The sequence below is a fragment of the Ctenocephalides felis genome, unplaced genomic scaffold, assembly GCF_003426905.1.
Source record: "Ctenocephalides felis isolate EL2017-DRISC unplaced genomic scaffold, ASM342690v1 CF-g0.4_SCAFFOLD_01170, whole genome shotgun sequence".
NCBI classification, from domain to species: Eukaryota; Metazoa; Arthropoda; class Insecta; order Siphonaptera; family Pulicidae; genus Ctenocephalides; species Ctenocephalides felis.
The window spans coordinates 38,079,740-38,103,214 of NW_020537324.1; the positions used below are offsets into that span (position 1 = coordinate 38,079,740).

General features: G+C 29.4%; 2 protein-coding genes across 3 annotated transcripts; one reads left to right on the top strand and one right to left on the bottom strand.

Moving 5' to 3' along the window:
- Positions 1–11,441: 11,441 nt before the first annotated feature.
- LOC113365700 (androgen-induced gene 1 protein-like) lies at positions 11,442–14,859 on the top strand. 2 transcript variants are annotated; one of them, XM_026607223.1, is made up of 2 exons: positions 11,442–11,602; positions 14,226–14,859. In XM_026607223.1, exons 1-2 carry the CDS (start codon positions 11,480–11,482, stop codon positions 14,772–14,774), a joined length of 672 nt encoding a protein of 223 aa, XP_026463008.1. In that variant the 5' UTR covers positions 11,442–11,479; the 3' UTR covers positions 14,775–14,859. The 2 variants fall into 2 exon arrangements, with proteins under 2 accessions (XP_026463008.1, XP_026463007.1); XM_026607222.1 differs by lacking the exon at positions 11,442–11,602 and adding an exon at positions 13,754–14,166.
- A 1,022-nt stretch (positions 14,860–15,881) lies between these two features.
- On the bottom strand, positions 15,882–23,138 carry LOC113367201 (protein smoothened-like). Its single transcript, XM_026608829.1, has 8 exons — positions 23,131–23,138; positions 22,390–23,036; positions 22,111–22,324; positions 21,851–22,050; positions 19,510–19,936; positions 19,081–19,260; positions 17,156–17,522; positions 15,882–17,069 (listed from the first exon to the last, which is right to left on the bottom strand). Exons 1-8 carry the CDS (start codon positions 23,136–23,138, stop codon positions 15,882–15,884), a joined length of 3,231 nt encoding a protein of 1,076 aa, XP_026464614.1.
- Between the last annotated feature and the right edge of the window lie 337 nt (positions 23,139–23,475).

A 23,475-nucleotide genomic window follows, 5' to 3' on the forward strand; every position in this document is an offset into this window, starting at 1 on the left:
TTACTTACCAAAGCATTTTAAGAATTTTTTGCGCAGTGTCTTCGAATCGGCTTGATTTGCGTTTTGCCAAGAACTAATTCTTTAAATCATCCAAATCGGTTCATCCGCGCTCTCGAAATTGTCGACAGAAAATAGTATCAGAACATACGTAGGAAAGCTAGGGGTTGGTTGTAACAGTTTTTTTTGCTAACATACCTTGAGATCCATTGATTATGATTCTACGAAATAAAGATGGATAGTTGCTGAAGCTTTTCCTATAACCAATCAGGAAAAAATAATTTAATTAATTTATATAACTAGCCTCAAGGTGCATGCAATCTTTTACAATAATCAAGATAGCTATTTTAACAAGTTAGAAATCACCAAAATAGTTATCGCATTATCAAATATTGATAAATTTGTTAAGAACTAATTTATATAGAATTTAAATAGAAGTTGATAATAATAACGAAAGCCGAAAATTTTCGTCAATTTTATATTACATGTCAAAAATGACGGATCTGCACAGTTCTGTATATTGCGGACATATGCAGGAGCATTCACATGTCCAATCGAGACAAAAAATATTTTATTATCTTTTAAGATCCTGTTGAAAAACGCCTGTTACTAGTTAACCCTGTTATATCCCCTAGCTGCTCAAAAATACACAATACATCTATTTTTTTTTTATTAACTTCCCGAAGGAGAAGTTTATGTTTTCATCAAAAAATCCGATTCGCTAATTTTATGTTTTCTCGACGTTTTAAGCCATTCTGAATCGATTGAGACCAAATTTGGAAAAAGTATGTGTGTGTGGGTGTGTGTGTGTGTGTGTGTGTGTGTATGTGAACAGATTTTTTGCCGTAAATCGACGTTTTCTCGAAAACGGCTGGGTCGATTTCAAAAATTTAAAAGCCATTCGATGTATCTCGACGAGAACTATTGTTTGTCAGTTTTGTGCGACGATCGGCCAAGCCGTTTCTTTATAAATGGCAGAAAAGTGAAAAATTTTTCGTCTACGTTTTAGCCCGCAATTCTGAATCGATTTTGAAAATTCAAGAACCGTTCGAAAGATATTGGTTGGGAATCGTGCTGATTAGTTTTTGGTAGAGATCGGCCGTGCCGTTTTCTTGTAATAAAGTTTTTAAAAAAAAAAATTCGACGATTTTTATAATTATTTTTTTGACGATAGATACCATAGTCTTCTAGATCATACTAAAATATTACGGCCCTACGGCAACTGGTTCAGCTTTAAAAATTCGTCAAAGTTTGCAAAAATCAGTATGGTCTTTTTGGCATTTGTCAAAATTAGACTTTTGATCGACGTTTTCTCAAAAACGCCTGAACCGATTTTAGAAATTTAAAAGCCATTTGATGTATTTCAGTGAGGACTATCGTTTGTCAGTTTTGTGCAACGATCTGACAAGCCGTTTCTTTGTAATTCGAAAAAACTTTTCGTACACATTTAAGCTCATCCTACCGAACCGATTTTAAAAAATCAAAAACTGTTCGAAAGATATTAGTTGGGAATGATACTGATTAATTTTAGGTGAAAATCTACCGAGCCGTTTTCTTGTAATTAACTGTTGAAAAAAAGTGTTAAATTTTCGTCGACATTTAAGCTCATCCTACCGAACCGATTTTAAAAAATCAAAAACTGTTCCAAAGATATTAGTTGGGAATGATACTGATTAATTTTAGGTGAAAATCTACCGAGCCGTTTTCTTGTAATTGACTGTTGAAAAAAAGTGTTAAATTTTCGTCGACATTTAAGCTTATCCTACCGAACCGATTTTAAAAAATCAAAAACTGTTCGAAAGATATTAGTTGGGAATGATACTGATTAATTTTAGGTGAAAATCTACCGAGCCGTTTTCTTGTAATTAACTGTTGAAAAAAAATGTTAAATTTTCGTCGACATTTAAGCTCATCCTACCGAACCGATTTAAAAAAATCAAAAACTGTTCGAAAGATATTAGTTGGGAATGATACTGATTAATTTTAGGTGAAAATCTACCGAGCCGTTTTCTTGTAATTAACTGTTAAAAAAAAGTGTTAAATTTTCGTCGACATTTAAGCTCATCCTGCCGAACCGATTTTAAAAAATCAAAAACTGTTCGAAAGATATCAGTTGGGAATGATACTGATTAATTTTAGGTGAAAATCTACCGAGCCGTTTTCTTGTAATTAACTGTTGAAAAAAAGTGTTAAATTTTCGTCGATATTTAAGCTCATCCTACCGAACCGATTTTAAAATATCAAAAACTGTTCGAAAGATATTAGTTGGGAATGGTACTGATTAATTTTAGGTGAAAATCTACCGAGCCGTTTTCTTGTAATTAACTGTTGAAAAAAAATTTAAGCCGATTTTCATGGCACTTTTTTGGCGATATACATCATAATCTTATAGAACTTACTGTAATATATAGCCTTACGACAAGTAGTTTAATTTTACAAATTCGTCAAAGTTTTCTAAAATTATTATTGTTTTTTTCAAAGTAGGATTGATAAAGAATATTATTTACACATTTTTTTTATTACGTCGATTATTTACACATATCGGGAAGTTCATGTAACTTGCCTCAAGGCTAAATACCAAACCAACTAGTTATATAGTACATTCATTTTTTAAGTATATAGTACATTTATTTTAGATTTTTTGCGACTCTACGGAAAGTTAATTAAACTATTTTGTAAGTCTTTTCTTTTCAAAGTTACGTGGCATATTATTTTCATTGACAAAGCAGTTTAAATAAATTAACAGAGCGGAATCGATTCTGCCGATTTGTTTCGCAAGATTAAGCAATGTGTGTAAGTGATCTATACAAGCGGGTGCGACCATTGTAGAATTTTTCTACAGACATACAAAAAGATTAAAAGAAAAAGTTTCAGCACAATTTTCAATCACATATAACATATTATTAAAATAATAATAATTTGAGTCACAAAAAATATGAAGTGTAAGTTTTATATAAAGCCAGAGTGCATCAAACGTATATTTGATAATTATATAATTTATGAGTATAGAGTACAGCTGTTCTTAATTGTCTGCTGATAAAAGGTCACCACCGACATCTTGAAAACAAGTGAAGCTAAAAGAAATTTTAACAACAATATTTGTAAGAAGAGGGAAAAAATGTACAACCAGCCATAACCTCTATAAAAGCTTAATCTTAGGTGGGGTAAAAACACCAACTGAACCTTTACCCTGACAAAGGTGTGAATAACAAATAATAGTAAATAAATAGTATTGCTATTCACCAATTTGTATCTTATCTACTGCATTATTCTAGCATTAAAAGTACCTACCTATTGTCAATACATTTCACCTTACAAAATAATATTTTTTTTTGGTTTCAATAACATTTTTAACTTCCCGTAGGGTAAGTTTTTGTAATCGTCCAAAAATAAAAATTAAGGTAAAAAAAGCATTTTTCAAAAAGATAAATTAAATAAATAGTTATTCCAATTCTGCTGATAAATATTTCTGGCAAAATATCAGATTAAGGTTATATACAGAGTTATATTTATATTTTGCATTGGCAAAATAATGTAGCTATTATTTCTAAAATTCCTTTAAAATTTAAAATAAGACAATGAACCTGATTACCCCCAATTTACCACGCCTATGGGGTAAAAAGGACCAGATGACAAATTGTTGAAAAACAGCAAAATAAAATGTCTAAAATAAATGTTTCCGAATTTGCTTTCTACTGACTATGTACGGAGATCCTAACAAAACAACTTGCTTAGATAAGTTTTGATACGCGTGTTTCTTTAAAAATACTCCCAATAAAAAACAAGTACAATTAGCTTATCTTCCTTCAACCTCAATAGCTGCCTATCAAGATCTTTTTCGGGTATATTACCAAGTTCAAGTATGGTTTGGTAATCAGCTGGACCCAAAAGACTGGGGTTTGAAGTTGGTCGACAACGCATTGGAGCCAGTACAAACATTTCTTCTTCCAGCGACAGAGAAACTTCTTAATACGTTATTTTGCAAAAAAAGGATGTAATGTCAAATGTGGTTGCAAAAAATGGACTTATTTGTTTCCTAATGACCGTGTTCTAATGTTGGGCAACTTTAGAAGAGTGCTATGATACCAACGAGGAATCGCTATTGGGTCAATTTACTTATACTCAAAGAGAAGAAGAAGAACATGAAGAAGAAGAGGAAGTAGAAACATTTGAAAATTATGACTTCGGCAAATAAATTTAGCTGTTTTTTTATAATTACCACCTTTATTTTTACCAACCGAAATTTATACAAATATTATTTTGAAATAGTTCCAAAGCAAACAAAATCACAACAAAACCATAAAATAGGCCTACTGCGGAAAACACTTAAAAAACGCGTTAAGCACACAACCTCATAGGTGAATTGTGGGGCTGTGCAAGCAAATCCAACATAGCGTTAATGCAACGTGCCCAATCGAAAATATTAAGGCAGATTACTGATGCTCCGTGGTTTGTTAGTAATAAAACTTTACACGACGATCTTCATATTGATTTTATAAACAGAATAATACAAATCAACAGTATAAAACATTTCCAAAAACTAGAACATCATACAAACCACATAGTCACCCAGCTTCTTGAAACACCAACTTCAAGAAGGCTGAAGAAGAAGCTGCCCAAAGATAATATGGAGGACCCTTAGTAGAATCACTTATTGACATATATGTATCAATACTTTATGTATACAAATATATATCACTTCGAAAAGTACGTTTAAATGCCACCTATGAGATTTTTTTTTTAATAATTTTGTCGATAATTTTATGCTCTACAATTTTGTCTCAGGTGATTTTGCGATAAAACTGGCCATTTAGCTGAAAATCGCAAAAAAGTAATTTTTTTATCTTTGACCTTGTGCCAGTTTTTTAGCTCGTAACGATGAGGACTTTTCTTTATCTTTTCGCTATAGAGCACAGGACTACAATCCGAGTACCTTTTTCATGGAAGTCGTATGTTGCTACTACAACTAGGCCCACAAAAAGTTCTTTTTTACTTGAGATCATATTTGAAATCAATGACTATCAATAACCGACGTTGGGATTGCACTCGGTACTAGAATTTACCAGCCACGTTTTTACCACAGGGCCACGTCTGGCTAACTATTCAAAATTCAAATTGAAAGTAAAACGAGAACTCTTGCTATACATTATATATCATACACTGTTTCGTTTTGCTTTAATTGACTGATACATCTATCAAAAATATTTATGCAACATTCAGAACAAGGATGAGCAACCCGCCGGATGTTTTTCTGCGGCCCGCCAAGTAGAGGAAAGTTCCGTAACGTTGGACGGCACATAGCTCCCGACACTCTATTTAACACGAATTATTTAAGCGAGTATAAATCTATTCATTTCAAAATAAACGTAAAAGGGGTACAGGATCAAACGCCAAGCCTCGCATGTGACACATACGACCACGGCGCGAGCAACCGTTTGCTGTTTTAGGCGCAAAATCTCGGCGTCACCTAAATATCAATGGAAGTAATTCTAGTATATTTATGCATTTACATTTGTGTGTTATGCTAAGATAAAAATAGTACTTGATTGTTATCCGTAAAATGATAGAATATTATTAAATCTTTTAAACAATTTTAGAAGGCACCACCAAATAAACGAAAATGTCTGTCGTCCCTTAGTCGTCCCTTAGCGCCAGACATAAACATAATATTTTGTGGATGAATAGTGTTTTTTTTTGCAATATCTAAGAATAGTCGTCAAACACTTCAGAGTGTGGAAATGGCTACATATGAGTTCAACGCAGGTTTATTTTAAAATGTCCGTTTTAAAATTGTTTTAAAATGTTTTAAAAAAGTGGTACAAGGTGCCACTTTTAAAATCATTTTTTTTGTCATCAAAGTTTGATTGATGGTATTAATTTCGGATATTTTGATTGAATCCAAGTGGTAGAAGTTAGCCGTCACGACATTTTTTTTTATATTTCTGAAGTAAAACTTTTTTAGGCGAGACAACGGTGTAAATCCATACAAATACAACGGAAAAGCGTTGCGGCAGAACTGTGCGTCAATCGCTTTCGATGAAATCATTTCTATACGGGTCGATTGTGATAAGTCGTCGTGTATGTGAATAGAGATATAAACCTTAAGTATTTCTTCATTCACATTATTAAGGATTTTCATACCCGTGCAAGACGGTACAATTAACAATTGATCATATCTCTAATTTTTACAATTAGCAGTTTACTTTCGGGTTAAAAGGATGGTTATTGTACCTGATCTATTGTTAAAATAACATAATACTTTCATCACAAAACGATACTATTTTAAAATTATTGATTATTTTTCTTTTTGATATAAATTATTTGATACTAAATTCATAAATAAATACTTTCGTCACAAAACGATACTATCTTATAATTATTGAGTATTTTTCTTTTTGATATAAATCAGCCGATACTAAATTCATGAATGAATACTTTCGTCACAAAACGATACTATTTTATAATTATTGAGTATTTTTCTTTTTGATATAAATTAGTCGATAGTAAATTCATAAATGAATACTTTCATCACTAAACGATACTATTTTATAATTATTCAGTATTTTTCTTTTTGATATAAATTAGCCGAGACTAAATTCATAAATGAATACTTTCGTCACAAAACGATACTATTTTATAATTTTTGAGTATTTTTCTTTCTGATATAAATTAGTCGATACTAAATTCATAAATGAATACTTTTGTCACAAAACGATACTATTTTATAATTGTTAAGTATTTTTCTTTTTGAAGTGAATCGAATTTGAAATTAGTATCAAAAAATTATTGTTTTAAACTTTTCAAAATATGGAAAATGATGCTGATTTAAAAGCATCAAATATAGGCAATAGAATTTATCATAATATCTTTTTTGCACTTATGTTTGATTTGGATGAAAAGTACTCAATATTCGATACTGAGTAGTATCGATACTTTTGCCACGATACTTTTTTGGTATCGATATTTTGGCTCGATTTTTTTTTCAGTACTCAGTATCGATACTTTGCCTTAATATTTCTAACACTATACAGTAGGGGCAGTCGGGGCTACTGCTAAGGGCGCCAGATTTTTGGGGGCGGCAAAATTTGGATAGTAAGAAAAAAATACTATACAATGTAATTAACTAATATTTTTTAATAGCATTATTTATTTCAAGAAATATAATTAACAAAACATGATACGATTGCAAAGCAAAATTTGGGTCCAAATAACCGATTATTAAAATTTATTATTTTGCCTTGCCTCCTTTTTCGAACGTAGATTATCAAATAACAGTTAATAAGTTATTATCAAATGTGGCAATTTGGCTAAAATAAAGTTTCGTAAATGAGCTGAAAGTTTAAGAAATATATGTTTTTCAGATCACGAGCCCTCTTAAGACGACAAATTTGTGCACTTCCAAGGTTATAGCGCAAAAAAAATTAAACTAGTGACTAGTGGCGTTGTTCGTTAAGCCAAATTACTGGAACTTCTAGTACTGAAAATTGCATTTTATAAAAAGCTTTAAAATTTTTAGAAAAATGAAAAAAATGCCCTTTAAAAAACTTTTTTTATATGTATGTTGAAATTTTCTGAAAATTATGAACTTTTTTTCAAAGCTTATATTATATTATAAATTTAATTTCCGAAACTCGTTTTGGCGCCCGCGTTTTGGCGCCCATCGTTGTTCCGATTCCTTTCGAAAAGAAAAGAAATAAAAATCATTACAAAATCCATTTTGTGCACATATATGTATGTTTATTACAATAATAGGAATGTTTAATAAAAATTAGTTAAATTAAAATTTATAAAATTCACTTATTAAATCACTTTTTGAATGTAGCAATTATTTTAAAACCTTTTTTGCCGGCTCAAAAATGATTTGCCGGAACGACGTTCCGGTGCGTTCCGGCTCGACAACACCACTGTATATATATATATATATATATATATATATATATATATACAGGGCCGGTCCTGGGGTCCTCAGCGCCCGCATGCAAGATTTGTTCTTGCGCCCCCCCCCCCTAATAATTTTAACTGTTTTAATAGTTTATCATTAAAAGTATATAAATATTTACGTACATTGTTCAATTAATTTTCAATCGTAATAAAAAATTAGATAAAATTTAAAAGCGTATAAAATACATGGATTTTAAATTTATTTAGAAAATCGAGGCAATTTGCGGGTTGATGGTAATCAAACATTTTAAAATTTTCAAGTATTTCTAACATATGAGTAATATAAATGTTTGGGTTTTGAACATTATTAACATTTGAACTTACTACTTATTTATTATGCGATTTATTCTATTAAGTAAATCGTGCCAAAAGTGCAAAAAAAAAACTAGCCTTTCATTTTTAAACATAACACATCGTATTACACGCAGGATTTTCTAAATTTTATTTTGATTTTCAGTATTTACAATAAAAAAAAGTGCATCGTAAACCTCTCCTTATTGGGATCGAATTGATAATGGGATATTAAGGGTCGAATTGATTCATCTTTATATTCCGATGAGATTCAGATTGTTGTTTTAAAGTTAAATTTTTAACAAATTTTAAAAGTATTGATCAAAGATCTGTAAAAGATGCAAAGAAATTACATATTTCCTGAATATTAAAAAAAAACTGATTGTATTTGTATCTGTATTTTTTTTTTTGCATAGTTAATAATTAAATTTAGAGTATAGGCACCATTAGGTATGAAAATGGCTTAACAATTTTTGTTCCAAAGTCATTTTTGGATTTTTTTATAACCATAACCACGCATGTCTTCAACGTTCAAAGTTCATCAGATACGAAACATTTGAAACAAAAACAAAAGTTACAATTCAATTTCTCGGAATAAACAATCCATTTTCTAAGCACTGACTTCCCATTTTCCACTTTTCTCTATTATAATTTGTATCTATTTGTTAACAAGTTCCGTTCAAACTAATTCAGCTCGCAATTTTTCGTCAATAATGCCCAATAATTAATTTAATCTTTCGCAGGTTTGAGCTTATGGGAATGAACACTAGATCATTTCTTTTTCGATTACACGGTAACTTCAAACGAAAAAAAATTTAATAAGTACATTAAACAACAAGCAGAACAATAACTTACTAATTTGCAGAATAATGAATTGTTTCTACTGATATCACATTGCAAACTAAATATGCTTTTTGTGTCTCATCCGTAATCATAGAAGTTAGATTGTTTATTGTAATGTATTAAGTATAATATTATATATAAAAAAATGTGAATATATTATAAATTTCACTTCCGAATCTCGTTTTGGCGCCCCCTAAGGCGTGCGCCCGCATTTTTTGCATGATTCGCATGCAAGGCAGGACCGGCCCTATATATATATATATATATATATATATATATATATATATATATGTGTGTGTGTGTGTGTGTGTGTGTGTAATATAGGGTAGGGCAGGGCACAAAAATCCAATTTGACTTTGAGCAATTATATTGCAAAAACCAAACCAATTTCAACACAACATATATCGCATGTCAAACGAACAATTCTCTGACTATGTCTATCTCTTATAAAATTGCTTTTTTACACTTAATTTTCAGTTTTATTTACTATTTTTCATTTTTTACACCTTCAGTTGGTCTCTTTTACCTCACCCAAAAAATGTTGAATCTAATTTAAAATTAACAACACATCTAATTAAATAACGTAAAGTTAGAAATTATATCAAGGTCTCGTAAACTCAGTAAACAACAGTGCTCGCGACCAGAAAAACTAACAACGAAGGAAAATACTTTTGTTATGGATTTTGTTGTACATGTTTTTATCCTCTACTTTTAAATATTGTAGACAATTTTTTTTCAACTTTATTGATTTATATCATATATATATATATATATATATATATATATATATCTTCTATATATATAAAAATAAGTCGGGTTTTCCTTCCTGACGAAATAACTCCAGAACGCACGAACCGATTTCGACAATTTTGCATTCGTGGGAAAGGTCTCGGGCTCCGCAAGGTTTATAGCTAAGAAAATTAGTTGTGCATGGCATCGTGCCTTAATGCAATCTGCTGGAACTGCACGCACCGTAATTAAAAATTCGAGTAATAAAAATAATCAATAACTGTTTTAAATAATTTTAAATAGATTATCTTCTATATATACATAAAAATAAGTTGGGGTTTTCTTCCTGACGAAATAACTCCAGAACGCACGAACCGATTTCGACAATTTTGCATTCGTTGGAAATGTCTCGGGCTCCGTAAGGTTTATAGCTAAGAAAATTAGTTGTGCACGGCATTGTGCCTTAATGCAAGCTGCTGGAACTTCACGCACCGTAATTAAATATTCGAGAAATAAAAATAATCAATAACTGTTTTAAATAATTTCAGAAAGATTATCTTCTACATATATAAAAATAAGTCGGGTTTTCCTTCCTGACGAAATAACTCCAGAACGCACGAACCGATTTCGACAATTTTGTATCCGTTGGAAAAGTCTCGGGCTCCGCAAGGTTTATAGCTAAAAAAATTAGTTGTGCATGGCATCGTGCCTTAATGCAAGCTGCTGGAACTCCCGCACCGTAATTAAAAATTCGAGTAATAAAAATAATCAATAACTGTTTTAAATAATTTCAAATAGATTATCTTCTATATATATAAAAATAAGTCGGGTTTTCCTTCCTGACGATATAACTCCAGAACGCACAAAACGATTTCGTTTCGTTTATAGCTAAGAAAATTAGTTGAAAATTTGCGAATTAATTATGGATTCACTTTCATTTACTTAGAGAAGTTCAACTAAAAAATACTTCATTTTTGTAATCGAAATAAATTCATTACTGTTGTATAATAAAATTAAATTTTTCCTTTTCAAATTTAAAACAAACAAAAAATTTCTTCATCTTTCTCACGAAACCATCTGGTGGCGAAACGGAGTTCGTCGGGTTTGCTAGTATATATATAAATATATATAAGTGTGTGTGTTAATGTTTATATGTAAACTTAAATTTAACAATTTATCCATCTGATTTACTGGCAATATTTCTATTTATTTTTAATTTTTTATTTCATCATTATCAAGCGTTTTATATATGATTAGATGAATTGACGCACAAGGTCATGGTTAGCCTTTGCACTTTTTACTGTGACTACTATACGTCCTGATTCGTATTGATTTCAGTTCTAATAACGCTTTCATTCAGATAAGACCGTTTTGGTCTATAGTAATTATTTCAAAAAATGTTGAAAGTTGCTTTTTTGAACATCGGTAGAAAGTGAATGTAATTACTCAATAAGTATTATATCATTTAAGAGTCGTTGTTACAACTTTGATTCACGTGAAGTGCAGTATACCAGTTATGAATAATTACTAGTCATTCCAGTGTGTTGAAATTAATCAGATTTTGTTTGAATAATCACGAGTACACATTCAATTAATTGATTATAACTTAATAATATATTTTATTACAAATAACAAAATGGCGAATTCTTGTGTTGTTAAAATTTTACATGTGCTGATTATGTTACACTATTATTTTGGAATTATTTATGATCAACTTTATGTTCGATTCCCAAAAGAAATAAAGTTGTGGGAACAAGCACCTTTTAAAGGGCGCAGTATATTCCTAACTCAATGGTGTCTTGTAAGTATTTAATAATTTTATATCATAAATGCAAGCTATATTTAATTTTTTTAAGTTTCTAATTCATGACTATAGTCAGTTAGTATTCAGTTACATAATGGAAACGCTTGTGTACCTTTGTGCCATAATCTTATCTCACAAAACAAAAAACTGGATAGTAGATGCAAAACGCGATACTTGAAAAATTTAAATGATTTTTGTTGACATTATTGTGGTCATTTTTTATTTTAATTTAGGTGAAGTTGAAAAGGAGATATAAGTTATGATAAAGGAGATATAATTATGATATAAATAAAGAGAATCACGCTAAATGTTTATGTTACTGTAAGGGAAAGAGATGGGGGCGGTTTTCAATCGTTTTCTATTCCTTATGATTAAGTAAAATTCTATAAGTTTATAGTTCTTGAAAAGGAATAGTTCTATAAGTTACTATCTATTACTTTCCTGAATTGTAAAATAAAATATATGAAAATTTAAATAAAAAAATTAAAACAGAAGTTTTTTTTTTAGAAAATTGAAATCATATTTAATAGCAGCAGCAGATATCTGGAAAAACTTAAACAATATAAATGGTTTATAGTACACTTTTAAACCATGCATTTACTTATATTAATTATTTATTTAGGCCTGAATTAATTTATACATCGGCTACTTTTTACAGAGCATGCCAATTAAAGATGAAATGATGGAAATAATGTTGATTATGTTTGTAAACTTTGAATTAAGTATATCTTGAAAGATTTTGATGTTTGGGTTGTTTTCGCCAAAAAATGCGATACACTTAAAGTACTAATTAGTCCATTTTATATCATTATAGTGACAAAAAAAAATTAACCATGCTGGTAACATGGTGGAAAATCTCAGGCTGCATCATAGACAATATAATAATCTCTGGTTGCGTAGACAATTGTATTTCCGCCACGTGGTTATAAAATTTATTAAAACTCTCTTTCGATAACTCAGGTAGTGACGTTATAATTTAATTCTTGTAGCTATGAACTGTATTAAACACTGATTTGTTTTGTACTTGTATGAATTTGTTTCAGTTCTTATTACAAATACTAATTTGTCACTAAATTATAATGAAAGAAATATTTATTAATTATTTATTACACATGTTGTTTTGCGGGCTTGGCTTTTAGAAGTGAACTATTAATCCCATCAAGAACTCCGCTACTTCCTTTACCAGGGGTAGCAACCATCCCGTATAAAAGCTAAATGTCATGATGATCGTCACCTTCATAGCCAATATAATAAAATAAAAATACGTCCGAACAACAATATAATAATATCAAGCAGCACCATGGCTTCAACTGTAACCAGCCCAGTAAACCACAAAAGTTAAAATAAAGTAGCGCAGAAAAAAGTCGTTACCATGTTGATGGTTACATACATAGATAAGTAAACATAACTTACATACATACTTGTTTATCTATGGTTACATAGATAAATCCTAGACAATAGATAAATAACCATGGTTACGTTAGTAAAACGTTCAATACTTTTAGTTGGAAACTTTAATATACTTGAACGTTGGACTTTGGTTTTGTTTATTACGTGGTAGCTACATAACATGTTTTGCTAGGGCTTGGCTTATAAGTTAGCGATTTAATTTTTCTTCAAATGAATATCCCCTGCTTAACAAAACAACGTCTATAATTAAAGTAATGCGCTAATCTATGATTTTTCAAGTCGATCAAATTCAATAGTTTCTTATATATTACATTCTAAAAGATATAATAATGGATTATTAATAAATTTCTTTTGCATTAATCAACAATAGATAACACCTTGATTTGTATTTTGCCAACACCTTCAGTTTTATGTCAAATATTTGACTTGTCCGTTTCGGGACAGCAGTAAAAATTATTAAAATAAAAAAATATAGGGTTTAGGGGGATATGTTTTGTCTTTATGTTTATTTATGCATGTGTTTTTTACATTATGTTTACTTATCTATGGTTATTCCCTTATCTATGCTCTTTTCTTATCTATGGAACAGTAAGTCGAAGCCATAGATAAATAAACACAAATAATCATAAGAGTCAAATATAGTCTATTGTAGACACTGGTCTATGCAAAGATTATAGAAGGGTCTATGTTGGTAACGTCAAATTCGTTTTGTATTCAACTTCAAAATGTTTTGTTTCGGGTCAATGCCTGGTCAAATGCTATGCGTACAAAATAGATGTGGCAAATAAAATGAGTGAGAATCGTTGATTAAAGCATTAAATGCGTATAATTTGTTAATTTTTTGTATATTGGGCTTGCGTTTTAACGTCCCGACGATCTCATTTTCATTGTACAATAAAATTGTTTATTGGTTAACATTAGCAAGTTAAAAATATTTGAGTCTTGTCTTTAAAATGACAGTTTGTATTGGTGCTGGTACGTGGGGCCAAAGTGTTTATGGTGCAATGCGCACGTTAATCCATTTTATTGCGGCAACACAATATTGGTTTGCTTGTTACTATGATTGGAATTTTGTTCACGTCCCGCAAAGCGTTCATGTCATGGGTAATCCGTTTGGTGGAAAATTCAAATATCTGACATTTATTGATGCCGTTAGTATTGTCATTTATATAATCTATTGAATTGTGTTTGATTCGTTTTTTTGTTTCAGGTTCTGCAAGCCTTGTATTTCACTGTTTGTGTGTTAAATGACTTTGCTGGATCAAATGAAACTCGTGTAAGGCATAAATCCTTTTTGCGAGGTCTGAAAGACTACATGATGGCAGCATTTGCATTTCCTGTTGCAATGAATGTTGGAATTACATTTTGGACACTTATGGCTATTGACAGGGAGCTCGTGTTTCCCAAAAGCTTTGATGCTTTTTTCCCAAGCTGGTTGAATCATGTAATGCACACAAATATAATGATTTTCATTTTATTAGAAATGTATTTGACATTTAGAGAATATCCTTCTCGAAAATCAGGTTTAACTGGTTCACTCATATTCATGTTGACTTATTTAATTTGGCTACATATTATAAAATATTATTCGGGTGTTTGGGTATATCCAGTTTTAACAGTTTTGAATTTACCACAAAGAATCATATTTTTTGCAGTTAGCTTTGCATTTTCAGTATCTTTATACATATTAGGAGAGAAAATAAATAACTTCATATGGAGAAAAGAATTAAGAGCATTGAAAAGCACTAAACATAAGTAGTAAGTGTTTAATTGATATACTGTAGCCTTTTGATACAAGTGCATTATTATTACTTAAATGTAAATAGAACATAAATATAGATTGTGCCTGCTATCACTCTGTGATGTACTATAATATTGTGTATTGAAATATGGTTTGTTATTTATATAAATAAATCTTTTCCATTTTGTGTTTAAACGTTCCTTTTCAATTGTTTAAATTGTTGTATGTTAATAATGTTATTTGAATTAACTTACAATTAATATTGAACAAAAGAATAGTTCAGCACTTGAGTTTAACAACTCAATAATTACTCTCTGCAATATGCTTAAAAATCCAAGCATATACTTATACAAAATCAATTTGCAATTCTCACACCCACCAAAAGAAAATGCATTCAATCAAGCTTGTCGGGAGAAATAGTAATTTCTCTTAACAATTTATTATTTGCTTTAACGCTGCACTTCTAAATTTAAGATTAACATAATCTAAAAATGTTGAAATAAATCTTCTTCCATTTGGCAAATGCTATTTGTATCAAATTTTGCCTGTTTTATCTACTAAAAGGTCAAACTGGGACTTGAATTATAAACAAAAAGCTTTTTTGTTTTTAATAATATATCTTTTACCATGTGAAAAACCATAATATATATACATATATATTAATAGTTTTGTTGACGTTAATACATGTTTGAAGTATCTTCTTTTAATTCAACGATTGGGATTTATAAAAATACTTCAAATATACATATATGTATATATAAATATAAAAATGATATCTTAAAAGTTTATGAAGTTTTATGATAAATAGCTTCCAGCAATTTGTAGTTTTTCATTATATAAATTAATACTTTATATTTATGTTTAAAATACATTTTATTTATGAATTAAACTTTGTTAATATTCAGTATAAAAATAATGTGTATTTACAGTTTTTTCAGTTCTATAAATTGTTTTGACATGATATGTAATGAATTATTAATTATAAATAATATATGTAATGAGTATCAAATATAAAAATATTCAATATATATAAATATATATATATATATATATATATATATACTTTTTATCAATAGATGTATCTACATTCACCTATTTCAATTACCAGTCATGGAAAATACATATTTATTTAGCAGGCAATAACAAAAGTTTTAATTTGTCAGTTTCACTTTGTCCAATATTTGAAATGGTATCATGCTTCTTTTTTTGCACTATAACAGGTTTTGTCGATGGTAACAATAAATGAGTACATTCTGATTCACTTTCAACATTAACACTATTTTTTCTATTATTTGACTTCTTTGTATGAGAGTATTTTGAAGCTTCATCTTTACTAATTATCTCTAGAGATCCATGTAAATCTTCAACTGACTTATATATTATTTCTGTATGTGATCCATTGTTTCTTTCATAGGAAGACATAGTTTGTGTGGCAATTTCATGAGCATTTGCTTGAATACCTACATCACAACTTAACTTACTGTTTCTAGAGTTTGTTTTACCCACAGATATACCAGAAAAAGAACTCTGAACAGCTAATGGCGAAAGTTCTGAACAGTACGAATCTGATGATGAAATAGAACTTGATTTTTTTATAGACTTAGGTGCTCTAGATTCACATAGATCATGATCAGCACCACTTTCACTCTCTATTGGTTTATTAGAACGTGAAACCTTATCATTCAAACTCTTTCTGTTCTTTCTAAGGTTTATTAATTTTTTATTTCTAATATACTTTGAAGTACTTTTAGTAATTTTTCCTTCTTTCTCTTTTCGATCTTTATGAGAACTACTCATTATACATTTTTCATTGGCAGGATCACTTTTTTCATAATTTTTAGAACATTTATCATCACTACTGTGGTATTCTTCAATATTGATGCTGACTTGATTTAAATTATCATCACTCGAAATGTGAGATTTCCGCCTTAAAACAACATCCAAACGACTGTCTTTAATAGTTAATGAAGCAACTGAATGGCATTCATCATCACTTGTTGTTAATCCCTGATTGTGCAGAAAAGGCAAAACTAATTTGCCATCACACAATAAACTATTTATATTATCTGAATCTAATCCAGCATTTCCAGTTCGTCTCTTAAGGCTTGGTCTTGAATTATGATCAGCATTTAAAACTTTAATAATTTGTGCACCAATTTGAGTTTCTAAACTAGTTGAACTTTCTCGACGCATGACAACTGAACTGTTTCTGTTACTCCTCTTACTGAAAAAATCACGTTTTCTTATGCGTTTTCCTTTGGAGCATCTTCGACTTGCAACTTTCGTCTTCATTTCCGCAATTTTGAATGATATCTGTTAATATTTTACCATGAATAAATGTAAAATCAGTTATTTTTAAATCTTAAGTAATTAAACAATGCTTAAAACTGAATTAATACCTGACTATCAAGTGAATTTCTTCGAGATTCAACAGAAACATGACGCACGCTAAAGCTTATTTCAGAATCTAAGGAATTTCTTCTGTGATTTCCACAATGACTAGATGATGCAGATCCAGTATTTGGACATGTTAAGGCGCATCGTCGATTTACAAATCTTGGTAAATTATTAGCCCATGTAGAGCTAAAGTCATGGCTTGCAACAGAATTTAATTCAAAATTTAAACCCAAGGGATCAGTATGTGTATTATGAAAGGTTATTGAAAGCCTGCCAGCATCATGAAATTCCTTTCTCTTTGCAAATGCTTGAGCTATAACTTTATGCTTTTGAAGTTTCAATGGTTCTTCGATTTCACAATCAAATTTTCTGCAAATAACCCGCAATAATTATAATTATGGTATGCTAAATCTCAATTCCGATTGATTGTCAATTATTACACATTTAGAAGTTCATGCAACTTGCCTTAAGGCAAAATTTCTCCTAAGACGTGTCAAAATGTTCAAAAACGTTTGAAACATAAAAGATATGTGAATATGTTCATTTTCGAGGCTGGACAGATTTTAATGATTTAAAAATTATTCGAAATAACTTAATTAATTGAAGTCTGGATTAATCGGCCGCGCTTTCAGAAAATACTCCGTGTATGTGTTAGTCGCGTGTTCTAGGCTTACTAGTCTTGTACAGAATATTCGGTAACTATTCGGTATTCGGCACCATTATTAATATTCGGCGATTATTATATTTTTTAACCGAATAGTTAAAATCAAAGGCGCCGCCGCCGCCGCTCAGCGACAGCATTGTTAGTGTTCTATCTTTTATGCCATAAAGAACTCGCGGTGGATCTGTCTTTGAAAGTGTTTTGTTTATATAATATGATATAAAGAAATGATTTCGTTATTGTATATATAATAATTTAAACTTTATCGACTTTTGACATTATCAATGAACACGTGAAGAACTTTTTTCTGAATATTCACAAGATACTTTATCGTTACATGTTTAAATTATTTAATATGAATCATTATAATCAATCTAAGCATTTTCAAACAAAGAATTATAATTGTTTTTCTATCGCAAAATATACAAACTATATTTTTGATCATTTTTTATTCATTTTGTTATATATAATTTTGTAATATATAAGAAATAATATTGAGTTTATAAAAGAAAATATTAACAGTTTATGAAAGAAATAATTGGAAATACATTTACATATATGTATATAATCGCTTTTTCATGATATTACCATTTATTTCACTATCACATATGGTATTCAAATATTTGGTATTCGACCAAATAATATAATTGGTGCTAAACATTCCAAATAATAAAGAGTATCCAAATAGTGATTGCAAGTCTAGGCATAAAACTTGAATAAACATGTAGCGCGTTAGTAATATAACAATTACTGATAGTAATTACATTATTTCAAATGAGCATAGGCGCCAAAAACCTGCCAAAAATTTGGTATTCGGTCTTTGAAGCATGCCGAATATTCGGTATTCGGCATTTTGCCGAATATACTATTCGTTGCAAGCCTAATTTAAACCATTTGTCAATAATAACATATTTGGAAAATATGTACAAAATATCGCAAAGTTCATGCAACTTGCCATTAAGCAAAATGACACTTACACTTAGTTTCAATCATTTCAATCAGATTTTTTGCAATTTCTATACTTTAACCCAAGAAAAGTTTATAGGGTGGTAACTTATTAAATGAAAGAAAACATCTTCTGCACACTGTCACAAATAAAAAATTTAAGTAAATAATGAAAATAATGAACAGATGTTAATAAAACGTTATTAAAAAGTTAATTTACAATCTGTTCAATTCAAAACCAGTTTAAATGTATAATATATCAATATGCTGTAATCAATCATTATTACATATATTATATAAATAAAATTATGAATTACATACTTTCTAATATATCTTTTCCAAGCCTCAGCTGATGATTTAGTCCAAACCCAAGATGACATTATAATTCCTGTTGCAAACCAGCATAATAAATGTAGTTGTAATAATGCTACACTGGGTCTACTGGTTAAGCGGCATGATTCAGCAGAATTTGAAGTGTCATATTTATACATGATGAGACAACTGAAAATGATAATTAAATTGCATTATAATTATATAAGAAATATTCTATAATTTTAATAGTTCAGTTACAGTGAACATTATTTTTTCAAAACATTATTGTTTCATTTCAAAACTACTTTCTTAATTTTTGTACATTATTAGCTATGTACTATTATAGGGTGTATTAGTACATAGCTAATGGGTAAGTTAGAATTTGATCAGGAAATGATTAGTCGTGATACATAAAAATGTGTAATGTAAATTACATACATAATATAATTCTTCAGATCACTTGCCCAGGCTTGTGTACTTTGAAATTCATTGATATGGCAAGAGAATGTTCCAATAATCAAGACCACCATTAGTAAACAACATAGTCCCATTCTGGCAATAGTCTCTCGAATTTTTTTGCTTGCTCGGGCAGATATAATATCTTTACTTGTGATCTTTAAGGTTATCAATGTTAAAAACCCTCGACTGAGAAAATATCCTCCAACAATTATTACTCCACATATAGGTCCTAGCAGCAATCCAGCGCGAATAGAGTGATTTTTGTAACCAAGAAAACAAATTCCTACAATGCTATTACCATCAATTTCACTTAAAGCCATTGTAGTTATTGTCAGAACAAGTGGTAATGAACAAGCTATTAAGTGGAAATATGCTCCTTTTTTATCAATGCGCTCTTGAATTTTACCTGTTTAAAAATATATAGTTGTTATTGACTTATATAAACAAATACACATTAAATATATATATATATATATATATATATATATATATATATATTTTGTAGAGTTTCGAACAAGAATCCAAAAATAATACAAAATAAAAAACAAGAAAAGTTTTTTAAAAAACAATTTCTTTATTTAATTATTTGTTTATTGTCAACGTTTCAGAACTAGGTACGTTCCATCTTCAGGACATCTGTCAAGAAACATGATCTTGATGAGATTTAAGCAAACAATATGTTTAAGAATAGAAAATAGATTTTTCTTAAATAATAAATTAATTGTAACAAGTAATAATGTACAGAAATATGATAATATGATCAAAAAGAAAATGATAAAAATAAATGAGTGGATTATCAGAACAGGATATTAAAAATGATAGAAATTTTTTGAAAGTTATGGAAAATTTTTTTAAGAAAGGCTTAATGATAAAATTGAATTAATTACCTGTAGGTTTGGTTACAAATATACAGGTAATTTGGATACAAACATACAGGTAATTAATTCAATTTTATCATTAAGCCTTTCTTAAAAAAAATTTCCATAACTTTCAAAAAATTTCTATCATTTTTAATATCCTGTTCTGATAATCCACTCATTTATTTTTATCATTTTCTTTTTGATCATATTATCATATTTCTGTACATTATTACTTGTTACAATTAATTTATTATTTAAGAAAAATCTATTTTCTATTCTTAAACATATTGTTTGCTTAAATCTCATCAAGATCATGTTTCTTGACAGATGTCCTGAAGATGGAACGTACCTTTCCGAAACGTGACAATAAACAAATAATTAAATAAAGAAATTGTTTTTTAAAAAACTTTTCTTGTTTTTTATTTTGTATTATTTTTGGATTCTTGTTCGAAACTCTACAAAATATACACAATTCCAAGACTTTACCATTCAATATATATATATATATATATATATATATATATTTATAGAATTTATTGATAAAGTAATTAGAAAATTCAAACGGGAGTTATTCGAAAAAATAATTTCTATATCATGTTAGTATAAACAATTTGAAAAAATATAGAGATACGTGACCAAGTAAAAATAATTTAATAAACAAGAAAACTATAACAATATAATCAGAAAATGCTTGATTTATATTTCAAACAAACATAAATAATTATCAAACAGTAAGTACAACAGTTGAAAAATTGATTAAAACAATTGTTAAATTTTATATCATGAAGTATACCAGAGTATTACAAAACTGAATAAATGATAATAATAATAATAAAGAAAAACGTTAAGCGTTGTCTCTAAATGGCAGTTTATTCAAGACCAACAAAAAATAAAATTGAAACCTGTGGATGGTGATTGGATTTTAACTTTTACTCCAACTACTTCGTAAAACAGAACAAAGAATCCACTGGTAATAAAATAGATATTTAAAATAAGCATTTAACGCAAAAAACTCTATGCCGCTCTGAATCAGGCAAAAGTTGGTTACAATGTAAGCTTTGTTCCCTTTGGGCTCAAGCTTCATGTCTTGATATCCTAAATAAACCAAACAATTTATTTATGAACTATCTTCTTGAAAATTAGCATTTTAATATGTAATTATTGTCCTAACTATATGAACCAAGTGGGTTATATAATAGGTTGCATTTTTTCTGAATAAATGTTATTGTAGTTCCTATTTAATTGAAAGACTATGTAACTGGAAGCCAATAAACCAAAGATGACTAAAAATCATTGAGACTGATTATATTATCCCTAAATAAATTATTAACATTAAAAAAACAAAACACCATGTCATTTTGACCATACTTCCCCTATAATCTAAATATTTTTTCCCAATTTTTTGTATTAGCTACCCAAAGAGACTTTTTATTTTTTGACCATTCTTTGACAATACATACCTATCGCCTGAAAACTTATATGCCATACATAAGTAAATATGACAAACCAGACCATTGCAGCAATCAGACTATAATATACCACTACAAATACAACGACACAAGACAGATTCTCCCCTGCACTAGGTTCTGATTGTCTTAAAGTGCCATCTTTACGGCAAACAATATCTTCACGAGCTCCAGGTATAAATTGTGCAATAAACCTGAAATTGTATATTTGTTAATCTGAATGTAAATTAAAAGTATTTCAATCGTAAACCTACCCTAAACATGAAATCAAGAACCAACAATTTATATAAAAGATTACGAGTGCTGGATATTTATTAGCATTTTGCCAATCAATTAAAAATGTTAAAATGGTAAACATATTGCAAAGCAAGCAAATTGTGGCACCCCAAGCTATTAATTTATGAATCTGTTGATGCTCATTCACTGTGTATAAAGCATCATTACATTGAAGCCCACATCCATCAATACCTAAAAGTAATTGGAAACAAATAGATTATGATTTACAACACAATAATAATAGTATATTATATTACCATCATAAAAATGTTTAATTGAATCAGTTTTAACTAGTGGTGGTAAACATTGGCCTGTGATGTTGAATTTCATATCCCTTACATCATTCTTACAGGAGGAAGAATATAATGATGGGTTGCACTTTAAAAAGTCAGGAAAAAAGGTTGTGTTGTACACGAGCCTACAAGGCTCCATTATTATTTTGCACATTTCCAGAGAAGGAATATAAACAATTTCTGTATTGCTAATGTTTTCACATTTGGGAAAATAAGTTGCACATAGGAAAGGCTGGATAACAGCCCAACATTTTGGTATATGAATCAATGTTTGATATTGCTGCAATTGGTCCCACGATTGTTGTTGACTAACAGAATATGTTAAATCTAAACTTGTATAAGAATATGGTATTTTGGCATTAAAACACATGTTATATTCCAGTTTTTCACATTTTCCAGGTCTGACACAGTAAGACAGAGCAGTGTCACGACTTGAAAACCATGGTTTTTCGTCTTTTCCTTTCAAATTTTGGATTCTATAATTAATTGAATCATTTATTGCTTCCAAAATTTTTTCACTGTTTTCAAATTCTAAAACATTCTGTGTTATGCTTGATACCAAAATTAGGTCTGTTAGAAATACATATAAAATAATACTGGAAATGCATGACCTACAAAAAGAACATATATATTAACTTGAAAGTAGCATTATTCAATTTTAATTCAAAAAACTGAACTTTGAAAGAATTGCTATGGCAATATTACCTAAACATTATTGCTAAATAAATAATTTTATAATAAAATAAAAATGCCTAGTTATAACTATCTGATGCTATTCATTAATATATTCATGTCGAAAATCATAGTTTTTAAAGAATAACAGAAACAAATAATTGTTTGTAAACAAAAAATAATATGTCTGAAGGCCGAGAAGGCGGCGACTCATAATATGACACACCATAGACCCAGAAATAGCAGAGTACCCAGAGTGGAATAAGCGTGTGGTGGTAAGGACAAGAACATAGATAGAGAACAGACAAGAACTAGTTCGAACTCCATAGTGAGCATAGATATAAGAAGCGTTTATAATCTCTTCTTATGCTCTTCTTT